Below are 24256 nucleotides of genomic sequence, written 5' to 3'. Positions count from 1 at the left end.
GGTTTTCTTTAGGTATTTAATGAGGAATCTGAAAGAGGGTTGGTAAACTGTTAGGTTTGGAATAGTCCAGGTACTTTTTTTGAGATCTGGCTTTGGGGACATTTTAGGCAACTTTCCGGTTTGTGAAATCTCGTGAAATGGTGAGCGTGCTGAGTTGGGTATTCTTTTTTTTTTAATTTTTTTTTTAATTGGAGTTCAATTTGCCAACATATAGCATATCACCCTGTGCTCATCCCGTCAAGTGCCCCCCTCATTGTGAGTTGAGTATTCTGATGGACCTGACCTAACAGAATATTGGGTAAGCAAAGGTTAGGATGCTCACGTCTAACATTTTATATGACTTCTAAATTGGTAAACTGTTGATATTAAAAGTAAAAAATAAATTGGTGCGGTTAAGAATTTGAGATTCCAGAAAAGGTACAGATGAAAATATCCTTCTTTACTCATAGTTTTTATGTAATTTCATCATCATTTAAAGAGTAACCTTTGTATGTGAATATAGAGTCTTTAACACTTGGTGTTTAGTTATTTTAATGAATTAAAAGAACATGAAGGAGTAATATATACCTTAAATATATGGGTATTTTTATATGTAAGGACTTTCACATGCACTAGCTTGTTTGCCCTTGAGAAGTGAGAAAGGTTAAGAATTGGTGAAATACTGATTTTAGAAATAAGAGGATCCCAAGAAATAAGTGATAAATTAAGTTTCTATAGGTATGCTTTTTTTAAAAAGATTCATTCATTCATTCATTCATTCATTCGAGACACAGAGAGAGGCAGAGACACAGGCGGAGGGAGAAGCAGGCTCCATGCAGGGAGCCCGACGTGGGACTCCATCCTGGGACTCCAGGATCAGGCCCTGGGCTGAAGGCAGCGCTAAACCGCTGAGCCACCTGGGCTGCCCCAAGTTCTATAGATACTCTTGATAGGTTTTTGAATTTCTTGTGATCTGAAGTTCTAAGAGGCTGAGTTTGTGGAGTAACTTATTTGTTGCATTTGTTTTTATTTTCTTTGCCAAGTAATTTGAGGAGTCCTAGGATTGTTTTGTCTTTGTTTTATTAACTTGGGAGTTTATGTAATTATGGATTGGAAGTTGGAATAATCTAAAATTTTCAAGCTGATTGGGAGATTCAGACTACATTATAAAATTAATTCCTGATTGAGCCACCTTTTATGAACACTGTAGTTTCTGTGCCCAGTCAGAATTCACTGGTTTTGTTTGTGAGAACTTAGGATAGGATTTGGATCTATTAAGTTCAAATTTTATAAAATGCAATTATTATTTCATGCTGATCCCTCTGTTCCTCTGAGAGCAATTACTTAGAATAAGTAAAAATAATTGAAAAGTTGAAAAAAGATAGTTAAAAAGTTATGTTGTCTTGTAACATTTTCTTTCAACTAGAAAGTAATTTGAAGTCCTCTTGGTTTACTTCAGTCTACAGTATTTAGTACAGGTATTTCCATATATTTTTTTTAAGTACTGATCATGACAGTGAAAAAAAAACAGTGTATATTTGGTTTGGATTCCATCTGAGAACTACCTGCAGTAATGCGTTTGCTTTAGAGCAGTAGTTTTATTTAGTTTATCATTGCTTTTCTTGATTTAGAGAAAGGTAAACTACTTTTCACATGACCTATTCTGACTTGTGATACTGCAGAACTATATATATATATGTATATGTGTATGTGTATATATACATAGACACCTGTTAGTGTGTTGATGTTTATAATTGTTTTACTTTGGTATTATTGAATGGCATGTGTTCAGTTTAATTTATTAAAATATTGTTTTTGTAGTATTTTAAAAAAATAAGCTGTTTTTAAGATATGTTTATTGTGTTTGACACAAATGATATGAAGAAAACTATATTTATTAAGCATCTTAATTCTAAAGGGAAAGTAAAATTGTTTGGATTTGTACCCTGAAATGTAATTGTATTAAGTAAACAAATTATTTTTTCCAGGCAGACTCCAGGTTAAAAGCGCTTAATGCAACATTCAGAGTGAAAAACCCAGACAAGTAAGGTTTTGTTTTAATAACAGTTACAATGTTGTTTTGAATGGTGCCTATCAATGTATTTAATTTTTCATTTCTGAATGTATGCACTTTATTTGCTAACTATTTTAAATAGTAATTCACATTTAGTGAAATCCTCTTACAGTCTGAAACTGATTTTGAGATTTGGTAACTTAATTGAGTTTAAGATTGGCAGTAACTAAAGTTTTAGAAAATTAAACCACTGCTTTTTCCTAGAAAGATTTATTAAAATGTTGTTGAAGATAGAAAAATGAGAGAAATGATTTTAATTAAATATGAAATAGGCTTTACCTGTCAAATATGTCCAAAGCTCAGGAAGATTATGTATTATGCATGTATTTGATACTAATCTACTTTGTATACCAGGAAAACTTGATAGATAAATGCATACTAAGAATTTCTGGAGGCATATTTATATGATAATTACTTGACTTCATTAATGTCAGTTTAGTGTTTGTGAGACCATTTCTATAATAAAAGAAGTCTGTGAATTCAGAAAAAAATTTCCTTAGGATGGAACCTAGGCATTTCTTAATATTTGGTTTTACTTATTCTCTGAATTATGTGGATAATTCAGGCTCTTCAGTAATGGACCTGTAACTAGCCTTGCCTTTGATTCAGCTAATTTTTTCAGTTAGAAAAGTGCTCAGGCAGATGAGGTTTTCCCTTTTTGGCTACCAAGTTCATGAGGGCTGTTAGAATATCTTTAGTTAAGCCTTCAGCATTAATTTCTGTGTGGTATAAATTCTTACCAGAGGCCAGGTTTGCATTACATATTATGCCTGACTTTATAAATCCGAACACAATAACATAATGCCTTTGGTTTTTAATATAAATTTTGAATGTAAAATACAAGTAAATAAAGTTTTGGTAATCAGGTAATTGTGACGGTAACCATTGAGGTTTTTTTTTTTTTAATAGACCTATTTATTTTTAAAACGATTTTATTTATTTGAGAGAGAGAGTGAGTGAGAACGTGAGTGGGGATAGGGACAGAGGGAGGGGGGGAGAAGGAGAGCCAGACTCCCTGCTGGGCAGGGAGCCTAATGCGGGGCTTGATCCCAGGACCCTGAGATCACAACCTGAGCCAGTCAGATACTTAACCAACTGAGCCACCCAGGTGCCCCTTAATAGACTTTTTTAGAGTTTTAGTTCTACAAAAAAAATTGAGTGAATAGCACAGAGGTCCCATATATACCCTCTGCCCCCACACAAGCACAGTCACCCCCACTATTAGCGTCCCCTGCCAGAATGGTGCATTTGTTACAATTGATGAACCTATATTGACCACACTGTTATTACTTAAAGACATTACATTAGGGTTCACTCTTAGTGTTGTATATTTTATGGGTTTTGACAAATTTATAATGACATGTATTCATCATTATAGTATCATGCAAAGTATTTTCAGTGTCCTGGGGCGCCTGGCAGGCACACTCCCTAGAGAATGTGCCCCTTAATCTCTGGGTCATGAGTTCAAACCCCACATTGAGCAGGGAGCCTACTTAAAACAAACAAACAAACAAAAACCCCAAGCTATTTTCACTGTTCTAAAAATCCTCTGTGATCTGTGTATTTATCCTTCTCTCCCACCCCCTGGCAACTGGTGATCTACATAGTTTTGCCTTTCCTAGAATGTCATATACACTAGGTAGCCTTCTCAGATTGGCTTTTTTCACTTAATAATAGGCATTTAAGGTTCCACTCTAAGGGTTATAATAACATGCATGGTATATAAGAGATGTTCTCTAGGTAAAGAACTACAATTTTAAGTCACACTCCAAATAAAGCTTTGAAAAACCTAGTAAGCTAGCTTTATGACTTTGGTGGATGTACATTCATTAGAGGAACAAGCATGTAGAGGAAACTTTTTAAATTAATATTTTGTCAATTAAATTGAAAAATATATTATCAATTGAATGTTGTTTTTCTTCTCTGGTCAAAACCAGGTTCTTGGATTGTAAAATTTTCTTTAATATCCATATTATATATAAAATTTTAAAGTTGATATGACCAATAATATAACCAAGGCAGTTTTTTGCTCCTGTTCTTATTAAGTGTGTAATTAATGTATAATTAGCAATGGAATTTGTGTGCCATAAATTGTAGTTAAGGGGATTGTCTATATCATTCATTGGGTTTTTAAAAACAATTTACATATTTTTAAGTAATCTCTACACCCAACATGGGGCTTGATCTCATGACCCCAAGGTCAAGAGTCACATGCTCCTCCCAACTGAGCCAGCCAGGCACCCCTGTATCATTCGTTGTTAAAACAGATTCTTCATTTACAGAATCTCTGTTCCAGCTATGTTATATGTTATATATATATTTTTTATACTGGGTCTAGTTGGCCCAGTATATATTATTCATACCATTACTAAAATATTTTGTAGCACTAAAATACTTTTATTCTGTCCTTTCTTAAAATGTAGAAAACTAGAAAGATTTTTTGAGTATCATTTTACCAAAATGATAACTAGCTTCATGTTTCTTCAAACTGGCTTCTTCGCTGGCTTAGTTGGACGAGCATGCGACATTTGATCTTGTGGTTGTGAGTTTGAGCCCCATGTTCAGTGTAGAGATTACTGAAAAAAAAAAAGAACTTAAATATGTTTCTTCAAACTAGACAGTTAAAGAGCAGTTTGGAGATGGACCCCGAGTCTTCTACTTTTATGTGGCAATATTTAGACAATATTTGGCAATATTTAGGAGGTAGACTGAGTGATTAGTAGAATGAATGGGGCAAAAGAGAGGGCCAGAAAATACAGGTAGCATCCAGGTTTCATTCTTTAGAGTGCTGGAGAACATAGGGGAAGAGAGATTTGGGAGGGATAGGGGAAGATAAGTTGAGCTTTGGGTATGTAAGCCAGTAGAAACGTGTGCTAGTCAGTTGGCTTTGTAGATCTGGTGTTTAGGAGAGATATTTGGGCGGAAGGTAGAAATTTGGAATTCAGTAGCATGTATGCTATAATTGTGAAGCTTTATGAATACATAAGAGTGTACAGATTGAAAGATTGATTATTAAGATGGCTGAGGACCCAGGATTGGACCCTAAGGAGTGCCGCTATCACTTTGAGGGTGTTTTCCAAAGTGTAATCTGAGGATCAGTAGCATCTTGAATCCTGCAGGTTGAGCTTGTTAAACCTTCGGCTTCCTGAGTTCCACTAGGGCTTCTGTGTACAGTTTTGCTTGTTCACACCCTGCTCTTGCTGAGAGGCCCTCTGTAGTGTTTCTAACAAACACTTCAGGGGTTCTTTGCACACTAAAGTTGGAGGTATAGTAGGTGGGTGAAGGAAATGAGTACTGCAGAAGAGACCAGGCATATCCAGAGAGTAAAAGGAAAATCTTGAGAAAATAAAACTGATGTCAAGGGAACACATTTTTGAGGAGGGTGAGATCAGTTGTTACATTGCTGAAAGGACCAAGAAAGACTGAGGACTAAAGGATATCGTTGGATTTTAGCAACATGAGACTAGGTAGTGAGTTTGTCAGGAGGATTTCTCCACTCTGATGCTGGAGGCAGATCTAAATTGCCCTGGGTTACACTGTGAATGGGAGGTGGTTGTTGGTTGAGAGAATGCCTTGCCAAATTGTACCTGTGGGAGGGCTGAGTGTGAGAAGGTGTTAACAGGTGGGTGGTGTTGTCAGGGGAATGTGTGTATGAATTTTAATATAGGAGAGTTAATTGATACGCTAACGAGAAGGAGCTTGCACAGAGAAAGGAAGTTAGGAATATGGGAGAGAGTTGGGTAGAATCTAGAGTATTGATGAGAAGGAGGGTCCTCGGGCAAAGAAGGAACACCAGGTGTAGATGTATTTATTGGCAGGAGATCTTACTAATGGCCGCGTTTAATATGTGAAGCTTGGTTGGAGAGTGACAGGGAGCGGTTTCACCTCTGCATGCAGATTGATTGAGCTTAGAGACCATGAGTTTAGCACCATAAATATTTTCAAGTAATTTTTCATAAAACAAGTTTTATCGCTCAGTTCCACAGTAAAAGTTATGAAGTAGGACATCTTTTCTTATCTTGACAAATATCAAAAGACAGTATGATTGTTTTATTTTAAAGTTTTTTGAATTTTTATTGGAGTGTACTAAGGCCAGCGTATGATTCAGTAGAATCAGTTTCATTATTGTCAGGTACTACTGTTTTGTTTTTCGGTTTTTGATTGTTTTCATGAGAAAAAATAATGTTTTATTTTTTCCCTCTTTTAGGAGATTTACAGAACTAAAACACTACAGTGATGAACTACAGTCTGTCATCTCACATCTTCTTCGAGTCAGAGCTGTAAGTGGTCCCCAGGAGTTTTTTGACGCACATTTATAAGGAAGTGCTTCTCACCTAATCGTGTTTTTAAATAATGGATGGCATTTATCATGAATAGCTGATTATTGCATTCTGATTTGGTGTGGTGTTCATCCAAACTGCATTTAAAAAAAAAATGTGGAGTGTTTTCTGGTATACACAACTTGAAAGTTTTTAGCCTATTGTTTTCTCTGTTGTCTTGTCAAAGGCCTACCATTTCAGTATTGGAATATAATTAAGTAAGTATGGGAGATTAGATCTACATGTAATGATATCCTTTTACTTTAAAGGTTTCTTTTTTTTTTTAAAGGTTTGTGAAATAGTTTATATGTGTTAGGCTATCCTGTGTCTGTGCTCTTAATTTTTCCTAAATAAACTTATTTAGGGTAATGGTTTGCCATGACAAAAATTAGAAATCAAGGCCTGATCACTGGACTAGTCATATGGTTTGGCTGTGGTAGACGTGGAACCCTTAGACCTTGCCTGTACTAAAGACTGAAAGACACCAGCATACCAGGAATAGGATCACAACTTACACTGACTGGAATCCTCTTGAAATATATTATCTGGGATTTGCTTTAATGAGAGTGTCTACTGGTGAGGAGTGGAAAGTGGGCGGTTTTAGATGAAACTAGATTGGCCATATAATTAATAATTGTTGAAGGTACGTGTTGGAAATGGAAGTATGTTCTACTGTGTTCCAGTTTTTGTTTTTGTTTTTTTGAAGATTTCTATAATAGAAAGTATAAAAAAAATAAGGGGAAAAATCCTTTTGTGTATCTTTATTGGCTCAGTCTCCTGTTTAACCATCAGAATACTGTTAGACTCCCTAAATAAATTATGAGATACTTTCTAATAAAAGAAAAGGTACCTGTGAGAATTAGTAGGCTAGAATCAAGAGTGGGATATTGGGAAACTGGATTGATAAGGTAATTAGACAACAGTTGTTGTCAAAAGTTGGGAGAGGAGGGCAGAGATACCCCCAGAAGACTGGAAGAATAATTCATTCAGCTTTGTCTTTTATGCTAGAAACCTTGGAGAATCGATTTAAAATTAGAGGTCTGGCTGATTGTGAAAGCTGTGTTCTTTTTTTTTTTTTTTTTTTTTTTAAATTTTTATTTATTTATGATAGTCACAGAGAGAGAGAGAGAGAGGCAGAGACATAGGCAGAGGGAGAAGCAGGCTCCATGCACCGGCAGCCCGACGTGGGATTCAATCCCGGGTCTCCAGGATCGCGCCCTGGGCCAAAGGCAGGCGCCAAACCTCTGCGCCACCCAGGGATCCCTGGCTGTGTTCTTTTTAAAGGCCTTCATCCAAAGGGAAGGGCAGAGAACACTGTAGAAAACCTTGTTTAGCAGGAAGGTTAACAGTTCTGGTAGTTGGAGTAGGGAGAGGTGTAGTATTTGCACTCACATAACTAACTTCAGCTATTGAGAGGTTCTTTTTTTTTTTTATTTTTTTTATTGAGAGGTTCTTAAACAGCTTTTCCAACCCAGAAGAAAACTAAAGGACAAAGCAGCAAACTTGCTAGAATCAGATTTATTAGAAATCTCCGAGATGAATGGTGAATTGAACAGAGTGTAACAGTTAAACACTCACAAAATCTGTGAAGTATAGGTAGTAAATTTAAGTGAGACCCAGAGGAGACATGATTGTCATTACTGTGAGACTGTGTTACAGATCATTTAGCTCGAAGGAAGGTATACATGATTGCTTTCATAGAACAATTGAGAAAAGTGTTACAAGGCAAGATAACCATGGTGATTATGTCTTGTTTTCTGTTAAAAGTATATTTTTAAATGTGATTAATATTTAATCACATTTGAAGATTATGGCAAAGTTTAACCATATCAAACTTGTTTCTGCCCTAGGACTTTTATTTGCTCTTCCTCATGCCCGTATCACTTTTCCTACATGCCTCACCTTCAAGAACCTGTCTTAGCCTATTCTCTTTTGTCATTCATTTCTCACCTAAAATGCCTCCCTCAGAGAAATCTTTCCTGGGTGTCTTATATAAAATATGATGCAATTTTCTATCATTTTCTGCATTCCTCTGTCATAGTCTGTCACTGCTGTTGTCTTTATAGCAACACTATCTGATGTTGTGTTCTGTATTAACTTGTTCATTATCTCCCCTACTAGTATATGTGAGCTCCACAAGAGCAGCTTTGTTTTCTCACTGCTAAATCCCTGGAATAATGCCCAACTCTTAGTAGACACTCACTATATAATTCATTGAATGAGTGAACAAATGAATATATATGCTGACATTTTTGTGTTTAAAAAATCGGAAAAAAATAGGGCAGCCCCGGCGGCTCAGCGGTTTTGTTTAGTGCCGCCTACAGCTCAGGGTGTGATCCTGGAGAACCGGGATCGAGTCCCACGTCAGGCTCCCTGCATGGAGCCTGCTTCTCCCTCTGCCTGTGTCTCTGCCTCTCTCTCTCTCCTCTCTGTGTATTCTCATGAATAAATAAATAAAATCTTTAAAAAAAAATCTGAAAAAACAGTTAAATTGCTTCTTCTAGTTAACATACAGTGTTTTTGTTTAGTTTAGTTTAAAGATTGTATTTATTTATTCATGAGAGACAGAGAGAGAGGCAGAGAGACAGGCAGAGGGAGAAGCAGGCCCCATGCAGGGAGCCCAAAGTGGGACTGGATCCCAGGACCCCAGGATTGACCTGAGCCAAAGGCAGATGCTCAACCACTGAGCCACCCAGTGCCCCTAGTTAACACATACAATGTTATATTAGTTTCAGGCGTACAGTATATTGATTCATCAATTCCAAACATAACCCAGTGTTCATCAGGATAAATGCATTACTTAATCCCCATCACCTGTTTCACCCCCCCATACCCCCCCAACACCATCAGTTTATTCTCTATAGTTAAGATAAATTGTTTCTTGAATTTATAACCAACCAGGGAGAACTGGTGGGTAATTTATATGCGAAAAGAACCTTTGAAGAAAACAACCTTGTCATCAACGAGTTTGTAATACCCAAGTAAGAGAATTCTGTGTATAGATATTTAGCCCAAGCCTTTTGTTGGCTTGTTTTTTTTTTTTTTTAATTTTTTTTTTTTAATTTTATTTATTTATGATAGTCACATAGAGAGAGAGAGAGAGAGAGGCAGAGACATAGGCAGAGGGAGAAGCAGGCTCTATGCACTGGGAGCCTGACGTGGGATTCGATCTGGGGTCTCCAGGATCGCGCCCTGGGCCAAAGGCAGGCGCTAAACCGCTGCGGCACCCAGGGATCCCTGTTGGCTTGTTTTTTGCTTAAGATTCTATTTATCTATTTAAAGATTTAATTAATTAATTTATTTGAGAGAGGGAGCTGAGAGTGTACGTGTGTGAGTGCACAAGCGGGGCAGGAGGGGCAGAGGGAGAAACAGACTCCCCATTGAGCAGGGAGGGAGTCCTGCTCAGGGCTCAGTCCCATGATCCCCAGGATCATGATCTGAGCCCAAGGCAGATGCGTAGCCAGTTGAACCATCCAGGCACTCAAGATTTTATTTAAAAAAAAAGAAAAAAAAATAGGAGTAAAGATTTTATTTGTCTTTTTATTAAGATTTTATTTTTAAGTAATCTCTACACCCAGCTTGGGGCTGAAACTTACAACCCCGAGACCAAGAATCGACTGAGCCAACCAGGCACCCCATCCTAAACTTTATGAGAACAGGCTTCAGAAACTTTGACATTAAAGATAGCTTGAGCTATCCTTAGGAGAATAGTTCAAAAGAAAGAAAAAGCTATGCATGTCTAGATTTTCAGAATCATCTAATAGAATGTCCAGAAACTGTCCTTTTTAATATTTAATCAGCTACTAGTTCAGTGAGGATAGAAAAGGCATTCCTACAGTTCCAAATGATTCTGAGTTGGGTAGAATGATGGGATGAATCTGTCATATTTCTTCTGCTGTCATAGAATTTGCTAGGTGTCACTTTTTCCCTGTCAGTTGTCAGATGATCAGTTTTCAAAAAGAAAGACTTGTCAACAGAAATGAAATTGAGTAGCAGTCTGGACTAAACCATTGAGTACAGCACTTTTACCCTGATACCAGTATTCTTGATTACCGATGACTAATGAATTAATTTGGTTTTAGGTTTTAATCATTCCTGTTTTATTTCTCTGCCATTTTTGCTTTTCCTTTTCTCTAGAAATGATAATTTTTGGTTATACTTTTTTCTTTGTTTCATCTTCCTTCCCACTGCCTAATGATCTAGGTACAAGTCATTTCATGTTTTAGTTGGTTAGATGCATTTGTTTCCTTGAATAGTTGATACCAGAAATATTGCTGGTCTCATAACCACTGCTGAGTGTCTGTTGTCTAGTTCTTGGGTAGGTAGCTCACCTTTTCGGTGTAGGAAGACTTTTGCCTTTTTTGGGCATGCTCTGTGGGCCAAATTATTTTTCAGAGTTTTAGTTACTATGGTAGAAGCTCCTCTTTTACCAGGTGCCAGGAGTGATAGATATACTTTAAAGGAATAAACTGTTAAATCCTTGGGATTTACAAACTTTGTCTTGACCATTTGTTTTGGATCTGCATTTTGTACTTAAGTTGCTTGTAGTTTCTGTTCTTAGGTGGTTATTATTAATAAGTGCTCTCCCTCTCTTCCATACTTAATATCTTAGTGGATGATAAAATGCTCAACTTTCAAGAAGAGGTTTGATCTTCAAAGTACAAAGAACTAGAAAAGTTAGTGGTGTAGAATGGCATTTTCTATTTTCTATTCTGTGGAATGCCAGTCCTATATGATGTTTTCTAGTGCTAACCATCTCTCTCTGAATAGTCACGATTCATATATGGTGTTAAAGTCTAAAAAGTCCTCCAGAAAAGAAAAGTATTAAATTTTGTTATCTCAGTGTTTCCCAGACTTACTTGGCAAACAACTTTAAAAGAAACAACCTTTGACATTGTATAGGACTCAAAAAATAATTGGGAAATAACATCCTAGCGAAATCAGTTGAGAGCTCTGGGGACAACTCTGGAGTGTTTCGAGCAGAATGAAGACTATGAGCTTTGTCCCTAGTCTAGTGCAGGGATGGGAGGACTTTTACTGAAGGCCAGATAGTAAATATTTTCAGCTTTTTGGGCCATATGATTCCTGTTAAATCTATTCAGCTCTGCTATGAAAGCAGCCATATCAGCAAGAATGCTGATATGAATGTTCTTATAATGCTTTATAGAAACAAGCTGAAGTCCTGTAGTGTGCTGCTCTCTGGTCTAGTAGGTATATGTTCCTGTAGAGCAAACCAAGGAGGGATGGAAAACATTTTATGTTCCTCTTATACCTGTTCCAAGTATTTATAATGCTGGTTCATTCACTTTAAGTTACGGTATTGAAAGTGGTAGGATTTGTTGTATGGTTAATGCTTAATTCCTCAGATTATTCACATTTGAGTAAGGAATCAGGGATGTAATTTCTCCTCAGGGTTTACATTTAGAAACTGTACCAAGAATTTATTTTGCATAGTAGGAATTTTTTTTACTGTTTAGGGTTTTATGTGGGGTTACCTTTTGGTCTTCAGTTCATGTCCACAGCACTTTGCAAGAGAGTATGTGGTGTTTGTCTTTTGTAAAATTTGTGTGAATAGCTAGGAAGTATATTTCATCTTGATCTAAATTATAATTCTAATTTTATTAAAATATCTAATGTGTTGGTTAGGAGTTATCTTGATAAAGTAGCATAGAAGTATGTTGTATGTATTCAGCATTTATGTATAAAAATATCAATAAAATTGAAAATGTTTATTTTTACCCCTGGTAAATTCACTTTGAGGACTTTATCATAAGGAAACAATGTGAAATTTAGAAAAAACTTTACTCTCAGATATTTATTATGACATTATAATACTAAAAAAATTAGGGATAGCTAAATATCCAACAGGGAGTGCTTATATATTTTTTACACTGCCAGGTGGATTTTTATGCAGCTATTTAATGTAATAGTTATTAAAAATAATATTGATCTGCTAGATAAAAAATATTATCACTTTTCATATAGGAAATTCTAAAACAATAATTAAAACATGTTTATATATATATGTTCTTTATTTTTATATATATGTGTATGTATTTATATGTGTATGTGTGTTTGTGTGTGTGAATGAAAGCAATTACATAAATACGATGACCGCAGTAGGTATTTTTCCCCCCATGATGAGACTTTGGGAAATTTAAGTTTTTCATATTTTCCAAGTTTATTGTACTAAGCATTTTTTTTAATGATGATTTTTTAAAAGAGTAATCTGTATATAACTTTGACCAAATAGTAATTTCTTTTAAAAATTTATTCCAGCGAGTAGCAGATCGACTGTATGGTGTATATAAAGTGCATGGGAATTATGGACGAGTTTTCAGGTAAGCATTATATAAACTTTTAAAATAATGATTAGCTTTAATTAGCTTTTTGCCTGAGAACTATAATTCTTGAAAATTTCTGGGTCTGAAATGTTTAAGTTTAGTTTTTATTTATTTTTTTATGTAATGTTATAATTAATTACTTAATTTTTTTATTCAAGTAAGCTTAACATACAGTATTATTATTAGTTTCAGGTATACAGTGTAATGATTCAATAATTCTTTACATTTTTCAGTGCTAATCTGATAGGTATACTCTTAATCCCCTTCACATATTTCACCCATTTCCCACCACCCCCACCTTCTTTTGGCAACTATCAGTTTGTTCTCTGCATTTGAGTCTGGGTTTTCTTTTTGTCTGTCTCTTTTGTGTTTTGTTTTGTTTCTAAATTCCGCATATTAGTGAAATCATATAGTATTTGTTTCCCTCTGTCTGACTTATTTCACTTACCATTATACTCTCCAGGTTCATCCATGTTGTTGCAGGTAGCAAGTTTTCATTCTTTTTTATGGTTGGGTAATAATCCATTGTGTGAGCTAGGTTTGTATTTATATTTATATATATCTAGCTCACATCTTCTTTATCCATTCGTCTATGGAGGGACACTTGGGTTGCTTCCGTATCTTGGCTATTATACATAATGCTGCAATATACATAGAGGTGCATATATATTTTTCTGAATTGGTGTTTTTGTTTTCTTTGGGTAAATACCTAGTAGTGGAATCCCTGGATCATATGGTAATACTATTTTTAATTTTTTGAGGAACCTTCCTACTGTGTTCCATAGTGGTTGCACCAGTTGCATTCCCACCAACAGTGCAGGATTCCTTTTTTTCCACATCCTCACCAACACTTGTTACTTCTTGTCATTTTGGTTTTAGCCGTTTTGACAGATGTGAAATGATAGCTCATTGTGCTTTTGATTAAATTTCCCTGATGATGAGTGATGTTGAGAATCTTTTCATGTGTCTGTTGTCCATCTGTGTCTTTGGAAAAAATGTTTATTCAAGTCTTCTGCTTATTTTTAATTGGATTATTTGTGGGTTTTTGCTGTTGGATTGCATAGCTTCTTCATATGTTTTGGATATTAACCCTTTATCAGATATATCATTTGAAAATATTTTCTCTCAGTAGGTTGAGTTTTCATTTTGTTGATTATTTTCTTCACTGTGCAAAAGCTTTTTATTTTGGTGTGGTCCCAATTGTTTATTTTAGTTTTTTTTTTTTACCTCTTACCTGAGGAGACATAGCTAGAAAAAAATATTTCCTTTGACTGATGTCAAAGATGTTACTGCCTATGTTTTCTTCTAGGAGTTTTATGGATTTAGGTCTCCTGTTTATGTCTTTAATCCATTTTGAGTTTATTTTTGTGGATAGTGAAAGAAAGTAGTCCAGTTTCATTCTTTTGCATGTAGCTATGTAGTTTTTCCAGCACCATTTGTGGAAAAGACTGTCTTTTTTTCCATTGTATATTCTTGCCTCCTTTATTGCAGATTGACCATATTAGTGTGTGTTTATTTCTGGGCTTCTGTTCCATTGGTCTATGTATGTATCTGTTTTTTTGCCAGTACCATATTGTTTTGATTAGTACAGCTTTATAGTATATGTCTTGAAATCTGGGATTGTGATAACTCCAGCTTTGTTCTTCTTTCTTAAGATTGTTTTGGCTATTTGGGGTCTTTTGTGGTTCCATACAGATTTTACAGATTATTTGTTCTGGTTCCATGAAAAACTACTGTTTGACATTTTGATAGGGATGGTGTTAAATCTATAGATTGCTTGGGTAGTATGGCACATCTTAACAATATTGGTTCTTTCAAGCCATAAATAGGGAATGTCTTTTTTGTGTGTCCTCTTCAATTTCTTTCATTAATGTTTTATAGTTTTCAGAGATGACAGGTCTTTCACTTTGTTGGTCAAGTTCATTCCTAGGTATTTTATTATTTTTAGTGCAGTTACAAATGGTTCTTAATTTTTCTTTCTGCTGTGTTATTGGTGTATAGAAATGAAGTAGTCTTTTTGTATATCGGGATGCTGGGTGGCTCAGCGGTTGAGCATCTGCCGTCAGCCCAGGGCGTGATCCTGGAGTTCTGGGATCAAGTCCCACATCAGGCTCCCTGCATGGAGCCTGCTTCTCCCTCTGCCTGTGTTTCTGCCTCTCTCTGTGTGTCTCTCATGAATAAATAAATAAAATCTTAAAAAATATATAGTAGTTTTCTGTATATCAATTTCATGTCCTGCAACTTTACCAAATTCATTTAGCAGTTTTAGTAGTTTTGTGGTAGTCTTTAAGGTTTTCTATGTATAGTGTCATGTCACTTGCAAATAGTGAAATTTTTACTTCTTCCTTACCAATTCAGATGACTTTTAAAACATTTTAAAATTATTATTATTTTTTTAAATTGATTTATTTCAGAGAGAGAGAGAGCACAAGCGGTGGGGATGTAGAGGGAGAAGCCGACTCCCCACTGTGCAGAGAGCCCAATGTGAGACTCAATCCCAGGGCACTGGGATCATGACCTGAGTCAAAGTCAGACAAAACTGACTGAGCTACCCAGGCACCTTTGGATGACTTTCATTCATTTTTCTTGTCTGCTTGCTGTGGCTAGAACTGCCAGTACTGTAACAGTGGTACAAGTTGACATCCTTGTTCCTTTACTGATCTTGGAGGGAAAGATCTCAGTTTTTCAGTGTCGAGTATGATGTTACCTATGGATTTTTCATATATGGCTTTTATTATATTGTGGTATGTTCCTTTTAAACGCACTCTCTGGAAAAAAAAAAAACGTACTCTCTGGGGAATATCAAGAATGGGTGTAATACTTTGTCAAATGCTTTTTCTGCATTTATGGAGATGATTGCTTGGTTTTTATTCTTTCTCTTGTTAATATGATATTTCATGTTGATTGATTTGTGAATATTGAACTACCTTTGTATCTCTAGAATAAACCCTGTTTGATTGTGGGGAAAAATCCTTTTAATGTATTGTTGGATTTGGTTTGCTGATGTTTTATTGAGGGTTTTGCATCTATGTTCATCAGAGATACCAGATTTTTGTTTTGTTTTGGAAGTATCTGTCTAGTTTTGGTATCAGGGCAGTGCTGGCCTTATAGAATGAATTGGAAGTTTTCCTTCCTCTTTTTTTTATTTGGAATAGTTTGAGAAGAATAGGTATTAGCTGTTTTTTTAAGTGTTTGATAGAATTCACTTGTGCAGCCATCTGATCCTGGACTTTTGTTTGTTGGGATTATTAAAAATTACTGTTTCATTTTCTTTGCTAATAATCAATCTGTTCAAATTTTCTATTTCTTATTCAGTTTTGGAGGGCTATGTTTCTAGGAATTTTCTAGTTTCTCCTAGGTTCAATTTGTTGGCATATATGATTTTTCATAATTTCTCATAATTCTTTTTATACCTGTGGTGTTGGGGGTTTTTTGTAGTTAGTTCTTGTGTTTTTTATTTTAGACATTCCAACAGGTATGAGGTGATATTTCATTGTGGTTTTGATTTATACTAATTTTTTCTTACTGATTTCTGTGTGTGTGTGTGTGTGTGTGTGTGTGAGTGAGTGAGATGTTGGTTTTTATTTCTCCTCCTTCATTTCTGATTTTGAGTCTCTTTTTTCTTTTTTCTTGAGTCTCGCTAAAGATATACCAGTTCTGTCTTTTCAAATAACTAGCTCTTTACGATATAAAAATCAGAGTTTTGTTTTGAAATGATGTCCTATAGTAGTAGTTTTTAAAGTTTTTGTTTTAAAGTATTTCTTTCAATAAAAAGTAAGAAGTCTGGGGCAGCCTGGGTGGCTCAGCTGTTTAGTGATGCTTTCAGTCCAGGCCCTGATCCTGGGGTCCCGGGATCGAGTCCCGCGTCGGGCTCCCTGCATGGAGCCTGCTTCTTCCTCTGCCTGTGTCTCTGCCTCTGTCTCTCTCTCTCTCTCTCTCTCTGTTTCTCTCTGTGTCTCTCATGAATAAATAAATAAAATCTTAAAAAAAAAAAAAAAAGAAAAGAGAAAGTAATCCTTGATGCGTGTAGGTGCTCAGTCAAAGTGTCTGCCTTGAGCTCAAGTCATGATCCCAGGACATCTGGCTCCCTGCTCAGTGGGGAGCCTCCCTACTTCTCTCTCTCCCTCTGCCAGCCCCCTGCCCATGCTTGTGCTTGTTCTGTCTCTCTCTCCCTGTCAAACAAACAAAAAAACAAACAAATAAAATCTTTTTTTAAAAGTGTAAAAAAACACAAGTCCAATATTTTGAGCAGATAAAAATGAAACTACTCTGCAGCAGTGACCAGTGCTCTTTACTTTGTTGGGAGAATTCCCAAGAAGATTTCATTAGAAATCACTGTTTTATAGAATTAGTGATTTTCTTTTTTTTTCTTTCTTGGTGTTACTTTATAATTTCTGAAGGATTTTGCAAGATGAGTTTTTCCATCTTGGGGTAATTTTAGTGTAAAGTAATTTAGAATATCTACTTGTGTATAGTGCTTACATATTTTGGTTATTTTTGAACCTTTCTTTTTGCGATTTTTTTCTGTGTTTTATTTTGGTGGTGACATTTAAGAAGTGGTTATCCGAATCTTTTTTATAAGAAAATGTCCTTGTTAAAGTTCCATTATAAGTCCTTTTGATTGAATTAATTTAAAAATGATCCATTTTACATTTTTAAATAAGTAATACATTCATATGGCACAAAATTCAACAGGAATAAAAGCTCAAGGGGAAAATCTCCCTTGTCTGCTAATCATCCAGGTCTCCTCTGAGACAGCTAATACTAGTTTTTTGGTTTCTTATGTATCCCTCTAGTAAAATCTAAAACTATAAATATATTAATATACAAACACCTGCATTTTCTTTTTTTTTTTAATGAAAAGGGAGCATGTTGTATACATTGCTATGTTCACTTGTTTTGCTTTATTTTTTTTCCTTAAGAATCGCTCTGCAAGATAGATTGTTATCAGTAAATAACTGTATTGAGTTTTATTGAGGAGAAGGAGGATCATGATTTACTTAACTAATTTCTTTTTGTTAATGATTTCTAGTCTTCTGCAATAAATATTCTTGTTCGTGTCATTTTCTACATGTATTAGCATATTTGTATGATAAAATTCTATGGGTTCTACAGGTATTGTTACTGGCTCTAAGGGTAATTGCATTTGTAGTTTTGGTAGATATTGCCAAATTTACCTGTATAAAAGCTATTAACCTCTCACCAGCAACGTATTAGTATCTGTTTTCTTACACCATTACTCAAGAGTTTTAGCAAACTTTTGTCTTTACCAGACAGATGATGAGTAATGATTTCTCGCTTTTTTTTTTTAATGATTTCTCACTGTAGTTGTATTTGCGTTTCTTTAATTATGAATGCAGTCAAACTTTTTAAAAAAATTTATAATCTGCCTGTACTTATCTTTTTTGCTCTCTCTCTCTCTCTTTTTTTTTTTTTTTTTCCTATTGGGCTGGTTTCTTTTCTTTTTTTTTTTTTTTTAAGATTTTTATTTGAGAGAGAGCACGAATGGGAGGAGGAGCAGGAGGAGGAAGGAGAGGGACAAGCATACTGCACTGAGAGTGATGATGGGCTAATTGGTTTCTTAGTTGGTGTATAGGAGTTCTTTATCTTTTGGGAGAATTAGAACTTTGTGAAATGATTTGCAATTTTTTCCCCTACTTTTGTCATATGTATTTTGACTTTTAATTTTTATTTTTTTTATTTTTTTTATTTTTATTTATTTATGATAGTCACACAGAGAGAGAGAGAGGCAGAGACACAGGCAGAGGGAGAAGCAGGCTCCACGCACCGGGAGCCTGATGTGGGATTCGATCCCGGGTCTCCAGGATCACGCCCTGGGCCAAAGGCAGGCGCTAAACCACTGCGCCCCCCAGGGATCCCAGTATTTTGACTTTTCTTATGGTGACTTTTGATATACAGAAATATATTAATTACATTCAATTACATATAGATGATTAATTTTTCTCCTTTCAAAAACAATAGCCTCTGGTTTTTGTGTATGTCTTAATGAGGTTTTGCTCACTATGGATTACAAAACTACTTCTCATTCCTTGTATGTTTTTTGTGGTTTCATAAATTTTTGATTCGTCTGAAATTTATTTGAATGTCAGATACGAGATATGGAGCCAAATTTATTTAACTTATGAGAGTAGCATATTATCCATAAGTCTTTGGTTGATCAGTACATTGAAACTAAATGCAGGTTGGGACAATATTAGGATTATATGACAGGCAGCCCTGGTGGCGCAGCGGTTTGGCGCCGCCTGCAGCCTGGGGTGTGATCCTGGAGACCCCGGATCGAGTCCCACATCGGGCTCCCTGCGTGGAACCTGCTTCTCCCTCTGCCTGTGTCTCTGCCTCTCTCTCTCTGTGTCTATGAATAAATAATAAAATCTTTTTTTTAAAAAAAGGATTATATGACATTTTTTTTTTCATCATGAAATGTATTCTTTAATCCCCATCATCTGTTTGATTCATCCCTCCACCCACCTCCCCTCTGGTAACCATCAGTTTGTTCTCTATAGTTAAGAGTCTGTTTCTTGGTTTGTCTCTGTCTTTTTGTTTGTTTGTTTGTTTGTTTGTTTTGTTTTGCCTATTTGTTTTGTTCCTTAATTCCACATATGAGTGAGATCATATGATATTTGTCTTTCTTTGACTGACTTATTTCACTTTATACTCTGTAGCTCTATCCATGTCATTGCAAATGGCAAGATTTCATTCTTTTTTATGGCAGAATAATATTCCATTATATATATACCACGTCTTCTTTTGTCCATTTATCTTTTGATGGACACTTGGGTTGCTTCCATAGTTTTGCTATTATAAATAATGCTGCAATATTCCTTTGAGTTAGTGTTTTTGTATTTTTTGGGTGAGTACCCAGTAGTATATTTGCTGGATCATATGGTATTTCCATCTTTAATTTTTGAGGAACCTCCATAGTTTTTCAGAGTGTCTACACCAGTTTGCATTCCTATCAACAGTGCCAGAGGGTTCTGTTTTCTCCACATCCTCACCAACGCTTGCTGTTTGTTATGTTTTTGATTTTAGCCATTCTGACAGGTGCAAGGTAATAGCTCATCATGGTTTTGACTTGCATTTCCCTGATATTGAGTGATATTGAACATCTTTTCATGTGTCTATGGCCATCTGTATGTCTTCTTTGGAGAAATGTCTGTTCATGTCTTCTGCCCATTTTTAAATTGGATTATTTGTTTTTTTGTGTATTGAATTGTATCAGTTCTTTATTTTAGATACTAACTCTTTATCAGATATATCATTTGCAGCTCTCTTCTCCCATTCTGACAGTTGACTTTTAGTTTTGTTGATTGTTTCCTTTTCTGTGTAGAGACTTTTTATTGTGTTGTAGTCCCAGTAGTTTGTTTTTGCTTTTATTTCCCTTGCCTCAGGAAGCTATCTAGAAAAATATTGCTATGGCAACATCAGAGACTAATGTTTGTGCTCTCTTCAAGGATTTTTATTGTTTCAGGTCTCACATTTTTTTAATCCATGTTGAATTTATTTTTATGTGTGGTGTAAGAGAGTGGTCCAGTTTCATTCTTTTGCATATAGCTGTCCAGTTTCCCCAATGCCATTTGTTGAAGAGATATTTTTTAATGAAGAGAAGTGTATTGATACTATAAACATGTAAACAGGAATATATGGCTAAACGTGAAGGAATAGCATAATGGGAAGAAAGATAGATAGTAGTCATCTTCTTCATTATGTTTGACTTATCTACAGTTGCATTTGGACTTATGCACATGCATCCACCCTGATTTTTAAAATAATCCCAGAGTGGAACTCCAGTTAAGCTTGGGAATAACCTCATTTGAAAGTTAATAGGGGGGACCAGGCTGGCTTAGTCCGTAGAGCATGGGTTGTAAGTTTGAGTCTTGCATTGGGTGTAGAGCTTGCTTAAAAATAAAACCAGCGGGCAGCCCTGGTGGCTTAGCAGTTTAGCATCACCTTCGGCCCAGCGCGTGATCCTGGAGACCTTGGATTGAGTCCCATGTCAGACTTCCTGCGTGGAGCCTGCTTCTCCCTCTGCCTCTCTCTCTCTCTCTCTTTCTGTCTCTAATAAATAAATAAAATATTAAAAAAAAATAAAAAATAAAACCAGCAAGAAAAAAAATTTAACATAAATCAGATACTCCCAAAGCTAGCACATTTATTATACTAGAAAAATGGACTTGTATTAATTTGAGAAACAAGTGGATAAAAGGTCACTTGGTTGAATCAAATTTCAAAGAGATTAATTTGCATTAATTTCTCATGATGAAATGTTGTACAGTTTGGTCTTTTTTCCAACTCAATAAGTTAATAGAAAACCATTTTCGATCTAAAATATTTTATGAAAAGTGAGCCAGAGAGACCAGGACGGTTGAGGTAACTTAAACAGGTGATCAAGAGCCTGAACCAGAGTGGTTGCTAGTAGACGTATTTGCTGGACTCCTGCTACCATGGTAGGTGCTGGGATACTAATATTTAACTTGTGAGCAGCTGAGTGACTAGAGAGATTGTGATAGAAAATATAGGAGAAATAGCACGGTTGAGGGATCCATGAAAGGGTTCTGTTTTGGATAGATTGCATTTGAATTAAAGATTTCTGTCAAAAAGATTTCTGTCAAGCAACTAGAAATTTGGATCTGCAGTGTAAGAGGTTGGTGAGAATATGAATTATGTATAAAGGATGAATCTTAATAGAGTGATATTGGAAATTGTAGAGTTAGGTAATAATGTTAAGGGTTTAGAGTAAGTCTATGAATGATTCAGGGCCAAACCTTGGGAAATACCTCTTGTGTTCAAGGATCATGTTAGAGGGGCCCCTGACTGTCTCAGTTGGTAGAGCATGCAACTCTTGATCTCAGGGTTGTGAGTTTGAGTCCTACACTGCGTATAGAGATTATTTTTTTTTTTAAAAAAGGGAGGGCTGGGGGATCAGGCAAAGAAAAAGAACCATTGAGGGAGACATTGGAAAATTGGTGAGGAACTAGAAGTGTGCAGTGTCAAGCAAGTGAAGGGAACACTTAAAGAAAAAAATTAGAGTCCTACTGTAGAGGAATTGAGTCTGATAAAAAGGGAAAATGGTAAGTAAATCTTTGGTGTTAATTTGGAGAGCAATTTATTTAAGTGGTATGATGTTATATTGTAGTAATTCTAAGAATAAGGAAAGTATTAAGGAAGGGAAGACAGTAAGTTACTAATTAGACTTTTAAGGGGTTTTTCTTGAAGGGGAGAAACAGAACCTGTTGTGTTTTGCATGGGGGATCCGGGGGGGAAGGGTAGATAGAGAAGACAGCGAAGATACAGAGTTCCTAAAGCAGAGGAGTGTTAAGTTGTAGGAGGCAACATTAGCTGGCCTCTGTCTCAGTGAAGCAGGTGTCTCTGGTGAGAACAAGTCAGGTGATTCTTTGGTTAGAAAGCTTGAGGGGAGTGATACAGAGCAGTCTCTCTCAAATGCAGAGAAGTCTTAAACTTGGTAACACAGGTTCTGGTGTACCATGCTTTACTTCCCCTTACCAGCTTCACCGGGGATTGGCTGGAAGGACCTGTGGCAAGAGCATAATCTCTTTGAAGGCTTGAGTTATATCAGTACATGCTAAATTTGCATCTTATGGCATAAAACATCTACAGTTGTTTACATATATATGTAAAACTTTCCACTCCTCAAATGTGAAAGTAAAATTCATTCTTCAGAACAATTGTGCCATGTTTATCGTATGGCTTCAAATATCCATTATGAAGTATCCCAGTTTGAAAAGCACTGTTTGGGGTATTACTCAGGAATGTGAGAGAGGATCTCTGAGTAATGCCAGTTGATAGGGGAATGTTTTTTATCTTTTTCAATGCCACTGACCTGTAAGAGTAATGAAAAAATTCAAGTTGAGTGTTAAATAATTGGGAAAAAACTTAATTTGTTGTTATTTTTGGTTTGAAATTTGAGAAGGGAAGAAATATAAAGCTGCTTTTCATCAGCTTTCTTTTTTTTTTTTTAAGGCTATTTATTTTTTATTTTTTACTTATTTATTTTTATTTATTCTGAGAGAGAGGCAGAGACATAGGTAGAGGGAGAAGCAGGCACCCTGCAGGGAGCCCGATGTGGGACTCGATCCCAGGATCCTGAGATCACATTCTGGGCCAAAGACAGATGCTCAACCACCCAAGCATCCCTTTATTTTTTAAGTGGAGCCTAAGGTGGGGCTTGAACTCAAACCCTGAGATCAAGACCTGAGCTGATATCACAAGTCAGGTGCTTAACCAACTGAACCACCCCTTAAAGATACTAAGTAATCTCTACACCCCATGTGGGCTTCAAACTTAGAACCCTGAGGTTAAGAATTGCTACTCTACCCACTGAGCCAGCCAGGTGCCCTCCCTCCTCCCCTCATAAGCTTTGTTTCTTTTCTTTTCCTTTTCTTTCCTTTTCTTTTCGTTTCGTTTCGTTTCGTTTTATTTATTCATGAAAGACACACACACCAAGAGGCCCAGCCAGACACAGGCAGAGGGAGAAGCAGGCTCCATGCAGGGAGCCTGATGTGGAACTCGATCCCAGGTCTCCTGGATCACACCCTGGGCTGAAGGTGGTGCTAAATCACTGAGCCACACGGGCTGCCCTAAGCTTTGTTTCTTTTTTTTTTTTTTTTTTTAATTTTTATTTATTTATGATAGTTACAGAGAGAGAGAGAGGCAGAGACACAGGCAGAGGGAGAAGCAGGCTCCATGCACTGGGAGCCCGATGTGGGATTCGATCCCAGGTCTCCAGAATCGCGCCCTGGGCCAAAGGCAGGCGCCAAACCGCTGCGCCACCCAGGGATCCCGCTTTGTTTCTTAATTAAAGTTTTTCAACCTGTATCTCAAGTAATTTTATAAAATTATGGCTTGTTGCTAAATGAGAGATTGGAGTGAGAGGATGGACTAACAGGATGCATTGTTTTGTGAGTGGAAAAAGACTGTCCAGGTTAAGACAGTTGATGAGACATACACTTATTTGACTTACATGCACTTGATGTGAAAATATGTGGAAGAAATAAGCAGGAATTAGGTGCACAGAAAGGAAATGGGGAAAGTTTTATAATATTTTCTGTCATACATTGCTGTTAACTTCTTTTTTTGTTGTTTTGTTGTTTTTTGTTTTGTTTTTTGTAGGTCAGGTGTTCTTTGTGTGCTCTTCTTGAGTTCCTGGCCTTTTTACAGCTTCTCCCTGCATTACAGCACTTGATCTGATATAGGATAGGCCAAAGGGCCATTCCCCACAGGTGCTTTATAGGACTTACATTTATTTTCACTAGTTTTAGACTGAGCTAGGAACTTTCAGATATATAACTCCAAGATCCACTCCAGATCTCAGTGCTGCCGAAGTGAGCACTCAGATCCACTTGTTCGGAATTGGACTGAATACATAGGTGGGATTCACTCTCCAAAAGACTTAGAAAAGGGACAACTGGGTGGCTCAGCGGTTGAGCGTCTGCCTTCCGCCCAGGGCGTGATCCTGAAGACCTGGGATTGAGTCCCGCATTGGGCTCCCTGCATGGAGCCTG

At 36.3% G+C, this 24256-nt stretch overlaps 1 protein-coding gene across 1 annotated transcript in view; it reads left to right on the top strand.

Moving 5' to 3' along the window:
• Positions 1 to 24256, top strand: part of SNX4 (sorting nexin 4) — a 70209-nt gene that overhangs the window by 26493 nt on the left and 19460 nt on the right. The window contains exons 6-8 of the mRNA XM_038583072.1: positions 1968 to 2023; positions 6261 to 6333; positions 12652 to 12713. Of these exons, the coding sequence (XP_038439000.1) occupies positions 1968 to 2023; positions 6261 to 6333; positions 12652 to 12713 (191 nt within the window). The remainder of the gene's footprint in view (positions 1 to 1967; positions 2024 to 6260; positions 6334 to 12651; positions 12714 to 24256) is intronic.

Source organism: Canis lupus, chromosome 33 (genome assembly GCF_011100685.1).
Source record: "Canis lupus familiaris isolate Mischka breed German Shepherd chromosome 33, alternate assembly UU_Cfam_GSD_1.0, whole genome shotgun sequence".
NCBI lineage: Eukaryota > Metazoa > Chordata > Mammalia > Carnivora > Canidae > Canis > Canis lupus.
This window is presented reverse-complemented; position numbering and strand designations above follow the sequence as displayed.